The sequence below is a fragment of the Rattus norvegicus genome, chromosome 12 (genome assembly GCF_021556685.1).
Source record: "Rattus norvegicus strain SHRSP/BbbUtx chromosome 12, alternate assembly SHRSP_T2T, whole genome shotgun sequence".
NCBI lineage: Eukaryota > Metazoa > Chordata > Mammalia > Rodentia > Muridae > Rattus > Rattus norvegicus.
In genome coordinates, this window is record NC_141545.1 from 13,911,336 (window position 1) to 13,920,748 (window position 9,413).

Below are 9,413 nucleotides of genomic sequence, written 5' to 3' on the forward strand. Positions count from 1 at the left end.
TTTAATATAACAGTTCATAGTAATTTTATGACCAGAAAAAGCACCCTCACTCTTTCCTGTCTGAACAGACCCTTTGTCTATTCATGATGATTTCCTTAGTAACTACCTAGCAAGGAACAAATAAAATAAAATATTTATTTTTGAAATACTGTCTTGTCTTGAGCAGTACTAAAATGATATTTGTAATCATAAAATACTGCATGGCTATTTTGACTGCCTTGGAACTGAGGTCCGTAGAGTGTGTTGTGTCCCCAGGTCTGCAGGCCTGACTAAGAACCATTTCTGCCTCTGTCTCCAGCATGGTGCGCGTCCTACAAATGAAAGGGCCCATTGAAAGAACTGCGCATTTAAATCAGGGGCTGGAGAACCGGCTCAGCGGTTAAGAGCGCTGGCTATTCTTGTAGGGGCCTGGATTCATTTGAGAGGCAGAGGCAGGTGGATCTGAGTTCACGGTCAGCCTGGCCTACAGAGTGAGTTCTGGGATAGCCAAGGCTACACGGAGAAACCCTGCCTCAAAAAAAAAACCCAGATAAATAAAAGTAAACAAACAAACAAAATAGAAACAAACATTACAAAAACAATGAAATGAAGCCATAGACTATCTGAGTTCGAAGGGCCCTGAGAGTTTCTAGAAGCGTGCAGATAGGGCAGAGCCAAGCCACCTGACTTGTCTAAACAGATGACATCAAGGCATTGATTTTACATTCAAAACAGTCTTAAATTCCTGTTGCTTGGTGTCTTTGATTGTTCTTCGCTGCAGTTTCTCTACGGACAACCCGGTGTGACCATTTGTGTAATTAATAAGAACTCCACATGAGCCCACAATAGGAGCCTCTATTTTTATTTTTATCAGATTTAGTCGATCCGACTTACTTGGGTTCTCATAACTTCTCTTTGTTTTGGTTTGGTTTTGAGTTTGTTTTTTGGTTTTTTTTGTTGTTGTTGTTGCTTTGTTTTGTTTTGTTTTGTTTTTTGAGGCGCAGTTTCTCTGTGTAGCCCTGGCTGTCCTGCGAGTCCCTCTGCAGACCAGGCTGGTCTTGAACTCAGAGCTCCACCTGCCTCTTCTGCCCTCCTCAGTGCTGGGAGTAAAGGTGTGTGCCACCACGCCCAGCTGAGTTCTGGTACTTCTTAGGGAGCCTTAAAGAAAACGCTTGACAAAGAGCTTGATCTGAATTAGTACTTACATTCCAATGGCCACCAGCACCCTTAAGGGGACAATAAACCACTAACAGCCCTGAGGGGACAATAAGCCACCACTTTCTTTTCTTCGTTTAGCTTATTCCATCCTCTTTGTGAATAAAGATGAAAAGTCACCCAGTCTATAAACAGTTAGTGCCCAAAGTTGTTAAAAACAAAAAACAAAAGCCACTGATGCCCAAAGCCTGGACACTAATCCACTTGAGGTTGTGAAGAAACAGCGCGTGCCGTCCAAGTGACACCATGTATTGACTGGAGTGACTAATGCACCATGCTGTTAACCACAGGTTAAAAGATGGCGTACCCGCAACGGAGAAATCTGCTCGCTATTCGGTGCATGGCTACTCGTTAATTATCAAAGATGTAACTGCCGAGGACGCAGGGGACTATACAATCTTGCTGGGCATAAAACAGTCAAAGCTATTTAGAAACCTCACAGCCACTCTCATCGTAAATGGTAAGTGTAACGTCCGTGTGAGATCTGGGTCCTAGGGCCAAGTCAATGACCATTTTCCAGTTCAAGAGTCAGTATAAACTATCAAAGAAAACTTTAAAACAATGATTCTTGAGTTTATTTTATTATATGAGTGTTTTGCCTGCTTGGTGTATCCATGTATGTACACCACATGCACGCCAAGTGTCTGAGCAGGTCAGAAAAGAATATTAACTCCCCTGGAACTGGAGTTGCAGATGCCTGTGACCCAGCCTGGGAATCGAACACAGGTACTCTTGCGAGAGTAACTAGTGCTCTTAACTACTGAGCCATCTCTCCAGCCCCACATACATGTTTATAATCTTAAACCACTTCTAGTGATTGGGATGAAATCCAATAGTAGAGTGCTTGCCTTGTAAGTTCAAAGCCCTGGTTCAATCCCTAGCACCACAGAAAAACAAAAGAAAAAAGTACCACACTGTCCCTGTCATAACCAGTCATAACCATTTTACTGAGTGTGTGTGTGTGTGTGTGTGTGTGTGTGTGTGTGTGTGTGTGTGTGTGTGTGTTTCTATATAGCCCTGGCTGTCCTGGATCTAGCTCAGAGATCCACCCACCTCTCTACTTCCAGAATGCTGGGATTAAAGGCGACCACCAACACCACATGACTACTCATGCTTTCTTATCTTTTGTACTCAAGGTATCACCAATTCAGTAGTCACACTATGGAATCAAATATGCATTTTTTTCTGTGTAATGTGAACATTTTCGTGGTGTTGCTCCCCTATTCCTGGCATCAAAACCAATGTGACTGGTCTCTCATGTGAACTCTAGGAGGAAGTCCTTGGTTCTGCCCTTGACTTCCATCCACTTCTCTTCCTCTCTAGTGAAACCTCAGATCTACGAAAAGTCCGTGTCGTCCCTTCCAAGCCCACCTCTCTACCCACTGGGCAGCAGACAAGTCCTCACTTGCACCGTGTATGGCATCCCTCAGCCTACCATCAAGTGGCTGTGGCACCCCTGTCACTACAACCACTCCAAAGAAAGGTAGGGAGAGTTAACGTCTTGAGTAATTTTTGAAGATTGACTAGATTCTTTAATGGCCACAGCTGGAGTTTACCAGATGTATCAATTTGGGGCAGAGGCTTTCCATGTGTTTCAGCAGGCAGACAGTAGCAATTCCTTCTCATTGAAGACACCCTATCCTTGGGACAGAGCCAAGGTTTCCCTGGGACTGAGGAGCTGTTATGTGACTCAGATTTTGCACGCACCTTTTCCCAGTCCAGTAGCCCTGCCAAGAGATCTCCCTCTCCGTCAGTCACCCTGGTCTTTCCACTCTTCATTGGCTGGAATCCAAGGTCTTCCTAACACACAGCCACCGTTTCCTATTTTGGGCTCGGCTCATGCTTTCCCATGTGTCTGAATTTTGCTTCCACCCATTGTCTGTCTCCTAAGAAGTCATTTTTTTTATCAAACTCCAAGGCCCAGCTCTTAACGTTACCTTCCCTGTGAACCCTCTGGACTGCGTCGTTCAAGCTCACTTCTCCCTCCACAGTGTATGGGCGGCAGTTGTCATGCACCATTATGTTGGCCCATGTGCCCAGGTCTGTCTCTCCCTCGGCTCTGGATCAGCTAACCGGAGTCATTTAGTGAATGCTCGGTATGAGCTTGTACAATGAAGGCAAGCCTACCCTCTGACAAGCACCCGGCCTTTTCCTTGCATCCTGCCCACGACTGATCCTTGTTTGTTTTGTTTCTGACTGTTTAGTCTGGAGAGATGATACCTGTGATAATTCATGGGAGGGAATTGGAAGAACAGGAATAGAATGGCCAAGCACAACCGGGAGACTGAAACATTGAAAGTACCCGAGGGTTATACCCATCTCGTCTCTGCGTTGCTTTTAACTCTGCCTGGCTGGAGAATGTTGGGGGTGGGGGGGGCATTGCTATTAAACTAAAGCAAGCAAACTCCCAAACTGGCCTGACAGAAAGCAAGCATGGGGTAGTTCCATGATGGCTATTTGGTTTTCCAGGATCTTCCCACCACGGTGATTCTCCATCTATGTCCTCATCCCTTGTTTGGGACACAGCGTGATAATAGTGGAAAATTACTGGTGAGGGATGGAATTCATGTGAAGCAGCTATTTCCACATAAGTCTGATTTTTTCATTTGAGAGTCATTTCTAAGAATAGAAATAGATGTTGCAAAATATTTAAGGACTTGTGAACATTTCATTGAGAATACAAGAGAGTGAGCCACTGTGATTTTGTATTACTCGGCTGGTTTTGGTTGAGCGTCCGTACTTAGTGGATCTGTCGCAAACATTGGTGAACTAGTGAAAACTAGTCAGTTAGGATCAAAGTTTAGAGTTGCATTTTTTATGAGCTAGCCTAGCCTTTTATGCATATATTTAAATTTCTATTTTAATGACATCAAACGTAAAGCTTCAGCATTGCTCTTAACTCAATTTTAAGAGTAACTATGTAGGAAAAAATTTCAGCTATGAGGACAGGGCGCTGTATGATGAGTTCAGGGTTGAACGAGGGGCCCAGGTGGACGCTGTATGCAGCGCCCTCTCTTTTTGATCTCTGTGGTGTGCAACCTTTTCCCCATTCTGTGGAGAATGTTCATGAAGTCCTGGAAAGATGTCTTACTCCATTGGGAAAAAAAAACCGTTGCAAGACTCGGAAGTCTTTGCTGACTGTTTGAATTATTCTGTTAAAGTCATTTTACTATTTATTTTTAACCTCATTTAACAACTGACAAGATAGACATGTGAGATTTCACCCTTTCCCATGCTAGCGCTCTCTCTCTCTCTCCTTCCTTCCTTTTTGTTTTTAATATGATGTTGATTGAAATTATCTGTTAACATGTAGACATCTGTAAGCAGCTTTGCTCTTTGGGTAGAGGGCACTCGCTGAGCCCTGCCGGGGGCTTGCTGCTTGCTGGCTAAGTGAGAAGTATTCAGAGACACCGGTGAGACTTTGCACACTGATAACAACAGAAGACTTTATCACAGGGCGTTGGAGGGGGAAAAGGTAGATTTCCCATCTGTCATTACTAAGAATTCTCAAGTGCCTTCATGCTTGGATTAACTCATTCATTTGTAGATAGGCCCTACCCTTGGTGACACGAATCAGGATATGTCTGTGCGTATTCCGAGTTATATACTTACATGGTAGTGTCTCTACACGATCTTCTATTGTAGATATGTCCAACGTTTCTGAGTGATTACACACACATACACACATACATAAATATTACACATATATAGTATTTCTATGTGTGCAGGGTAATTGTTAGCACTTACATCCGAGCCTCTAATTCGAATGCATATCTACAAAGGACCACAGCTCAAGCACTGGTCTGTGTTGGTGTCCCAGCACTATTAATTGGATTTCCAAGACCAGCCACTTAATATAGCCAAGTTAATACAAAAAGAGATGCAGGCCACTCAAATTTCAGCATTTTTTAGAATCTGACAAATATTTTAAAACTTCAGCACTCCAATGAACCTAAAGTTTCTTAGTAAAAATCTGGGGTAAAATAGTTTATGAAAATGAACTTCGTTTCAACTGAGTAATACTGTGGCTTTTGTCTCCCCTGTAACTCATTCTTATAAAGCATTTGTAAGATACCCTGGCGGCCTATCGCACAGTAGGATAGCAGTTACCTGCTCTATAACACAGGAAGATCTATGAAGGGATACTCAGCGTTATTGCCATAAATAAATGGCAAATGTTCGAAGAGGCAGCCATGTCTAACCCGATTTGAACGATGCATTGTGTATGAGTTTGGAAGGATCACAGCACCATGTTACATGTGTAGTTTATAGGGTTTTAAGCACTGGTTTTTAAAACAGCACTAAGAATAAAATGTGGGTATTATATACATTTCTACAACTAATGGGCAAGGAGAAGGGACTGAAGATCCCCCATTTCCTTATCCTATGTATTTGGATGGTAAGGTGTTCAGAGAAGGAGAGAATTTCTGGTAAATGTAATAGAATTAAATTGTTAGTACTGAGTGAAGAGGGGTTTGGGGACTATTTTTTTCTTGATTCTTAACCATCAATAGAGACATCTAGATATTTGCTGACCCTCTTTTGTGGTAAGCCTAGCATCAACCTAGGAAGCTTCTGCAGGAGTATGAACTGTGGATACCCTCCACACATCATCCATTAACTTAAGTCAAGACGATTAAATACACTTCACGAGCAGAGGTAACATGCCTGGGGAAAGCCCACGGTAACAGAAATTTGAGACTGGGCTCTGACTAGCATTTGGAGGACCACGTTTCTCAGAGACCCATTCTAAGTCCCTTCTGAGGAACATCGAGGGGAACTTTTTTTTTTAACCTACCAGAACTAATTTCACCATGTGACAAACGTTAATGGCCATTTCTAAAAAGTGAATAGGGATGATGGGAAGCCAAGTGCAATTTTGCTTTGCTCTAAAAATAGAAGTCTAGTAAGTCTGAGCGGATACGAGTAGGTCAGAGGAAGAAAAAAAATTTAAGGAACTAAGAAGACTGAAATAAAAGTAAAAGGAAGAACAGAGAGGTGGGTGGGAAGCATGATGGGACTCCCAGGAACTGACCACACTGTTCATCCTTTCCCATCTGGCAGGAAGTCGTTCTGTCCAGCCCTGTAAGAATGATAAGGCTTGGGAGGAGGGGAACAGAGCAAGCTGCCTCTCCCAGAGCCCATACTCAGTTGAATCTACTTGTCCCTTGATTTTACAGAATAAAATAGGAGTAAGCCCCCTGGGCCAAATGATATTCTTTTTACTTATTTTTAAGGATTTTTTTAAAAAAAATTATGTGTGTGGGTGTGTATCTGCGTGTATGCATATGTACCGTGTGCATGCAGTGCCCATGGAGGCCAGAAGAGAGTGTCAGGTGTCCCTGTAACTGGAGTCACAGATGGTTGTGAGCCGTCATGTGGGTGCTGGGAATTGAACCCAGATCCTCTACCACAGCAGCCAGTGCTCTTAACACGGAGACATCTCTGCAGCCAAAGGCACTACTCTTAGTGGCAAGTCCCTGGTGAGCTTTGCTGAAGCATTCATACACTCATGTGTGGGGACGGTTTGAAGAAGACTGTGCAGGCCAAGGGGCTGCTGTCTGCAGTGACAAGCCACAGCACGGGGCTGGCAACAAGGGGTCCCTCTCGGGAAATAGGGAGTTCCCAAGAAAGGATGAGGAGAGGGGTGTGGGCGGTACCTCCCTGTGCTCCCAGTCATCAGCACCGATGTTCAGAGGCTGCTTTTCTTTGCTTGTGCTTTGATGCCAGCAAGACCTCGGGTGACTGATAATGATGTTTGAGCTCACGTTCGTCTAGCTTAGGTCATCTCCCCCACTAGTAGCCAGAGCAACGTGGCTGGTTTTCATGTGCTTTTTAACTTGTTCTAAAACTCAAGCTTGCTCTTAACCTGTGTCTGGGTCTTTATTGTAGGCCCGAGTCACTTTAATTATCTCTCATTATTGGCCATAGCTTTTGACAACTTGTCACAAACCTAAGGACACCTAGGAAGGGGGACTCTCGGCCGAGCAATTGCCTCTGTCAGGTTGACCTGGGGACGTGACCGTGGGACATTTTCTTCACTGCTCAATGACACAGGAGGACCCATTCTCTCTGTGGCCAGTGCCATCTCTACCCAGTAGGCCTGGTTCTATAAGAAAGGTAGCTGAGCAAACCAGAGGAAGCAAGCAAGTGGCAGCGTTCCTCCATGGCCTCTGCTTCTGTCCCTGCCTCGGCTTCCCTGGATGATGATGGATCAGAACTTGAAAGCCAAATGAACCCTTCTCCTGGCCTCGGGTTGCTTTTGGTCAGTATTTTATCAGAGCAATAAGAAAGCAACCATGGTCACTGTTTTAAGTTCAGAGTAATAAGTGGCATCGATCTTATCATAGACACACTCACAAAGCATACTTATGTTAGTGTCTACAATGGAGAAAATGTTAGACAGCACGGACTTCTTTGCAAAACTGTCATTTTTAAGAATGCACCGTGCTGGCCATGGTGGTGCACACCTTTAATCCCAGCTCTTGGGGGGCAGAGGCAGGTGGTAATCACTGTGAGCCGCAAGCCCTAGTGTACGTAGTAAATTCCAGCCCAGCCAGACCTATTTAATACAATCCTGTCCAAAACAAAAAGACAAAACCAAAACGGTGACCGCCAATGAAATGTTCTAGGAATCACATTAATATTACTTGTATCCCATGCACTGATTTCGCACGTCATCAGTGGCCAACCCAACTGTGTGATGTCAACTATCTCACCACTCAAATGTCGTAGCTACTGCCGCGTCAAGCATCACGTGCCACTTGTTCTGACTGTGTAGGGCCAGACTTATTTGGTTACTTATCGGGCCTGGGTGTGCACCTGCAGACAATCTACTACAAACTATTATGATGCTAGAGGCCCAGCAATCGAGGAGATGGGGTCTGCTCTGGGCACTACCCCTGACCTCTGTGCACCCTGGCTAATTAGTTAACATGAGCAACTTGCCCTCTGTCAATGGCAATAGCTGGTGTCTCCTTTCCTCTCATTCCCAAGGAGGGAGGAGCTCAATGAGAAAATCACTTCACGTTGCATGTTCTCCTTCCAAAAACAAACAACAAACAAACAAACAAACAAACAAAAACAGGAAATAACATCCCAGCTGATCTTCATGGGCAGTTGCCCCCCTGCTGCCTATAAATTATGAATTAACTTGACCAATAACTGGAGACTAATGACAAGTGAACAGAACATCTTAGTGGGTGAAAGCAGGGTGCTTATGTGGATAACACTCTGCCAAACAGAATCAGCTCTGTGGTTTTAACACAAATAATTACCGAGTGGGTGGTGGGGAGGCAGGGTTGGTGATGCTCGAGTGCACCTGCTTAGTGTGTTTGAAACCCTAAATTCTATCTTACGAGAGAGAAGAGAATATGAGTGTGTAACCATCCCTCCACCACTCGCATCATCCCACATGTCCACTGGTGCGAGCCTGGACCATCTCTGGTGGCCATAGCCCAGAAGAGCATATCACCTCTGTCTGGCCGTCTCTAAAACTTCCCATGCCTTATTTTGTCTTTTTCCCATGAGCCCCCTTAAGATGGAAAAGACAATGCTGATGTCTCACTTTGTAGAAGGCTAAATCACCTTTATGACTTTCCTGGCTAAACTGGTCAGTCGTCTAAGAAAAAAAAAATCAATAAATCTGTGATGGACCCTAAAACTGCTATTTCTAAAGCTCTGAAGTAGGTCACGTATGGAGTCTAACCTAATTACGTCTGTTAGAAGACAAATAGAAAACATTATTCCCTGCCTCTCAGTGACACTTTGACAGCCCATCTCTGAAACACCCGATAGAAGGGTTGGGGTGCACATCCCAGAAAGCTCACCGATCCAGGACTAAGTGTCCTTTGCCCTTTGCTTCTGTGGGAGGAGGGGGTGGCCTACAAAATCGGGAAAGATGGGCGGAGAAGGGCTGTCCTAATTGCATCCCCCTATTGTTTAGATTTGCAAATCTGCAAGAAAAGCCAGCCAGGGTCATTAGGGATGTGTCAGGGATAGCTCATTCCAGAGAATCATAGTGTGGGCACCAGTGGCGTATGCAGAATGAACAGGACACAAACAAGACAATTGTTGCTGGTAGTTAATTAGAAATGTCCTCAAGGACCCAATTGAATCGACAGCTGGCAAGAACAAGTATTAGTTTTTGTGATGTCACCATTTTAGGCCCTGCATTCTGCTCTTTCTTCAGAAGGAGAGTTTTCATAATTAAATCCAAA

General features: G+C 44.3%; 1 protein-coding gene across 4 annotated transcripts in view; it reads left to right on the forward strand.

Moving 5' to 3' along the window:
• Flt1 (Fms related receptor tyrosine kinase 1) overlaps positions 1-9,413 on the forward strand; it is a 173,375-nt gene that overhangs the window by 54,986 nt on the left and 108,976 nt on the right. For all 4 annotated transcript variants that reach the window (XM_087579212.1, XM_087579213.1, NM_019306.2 and 1 more), the window contains 2 exon segments: positions 1,485-1,654; positions 2,518-2,677. In XM_087579212.1, coding sequence (XP_087435338.1) covers positions 1,485-1,654; positions 2,518-2,677 — 330 coding nt within the window.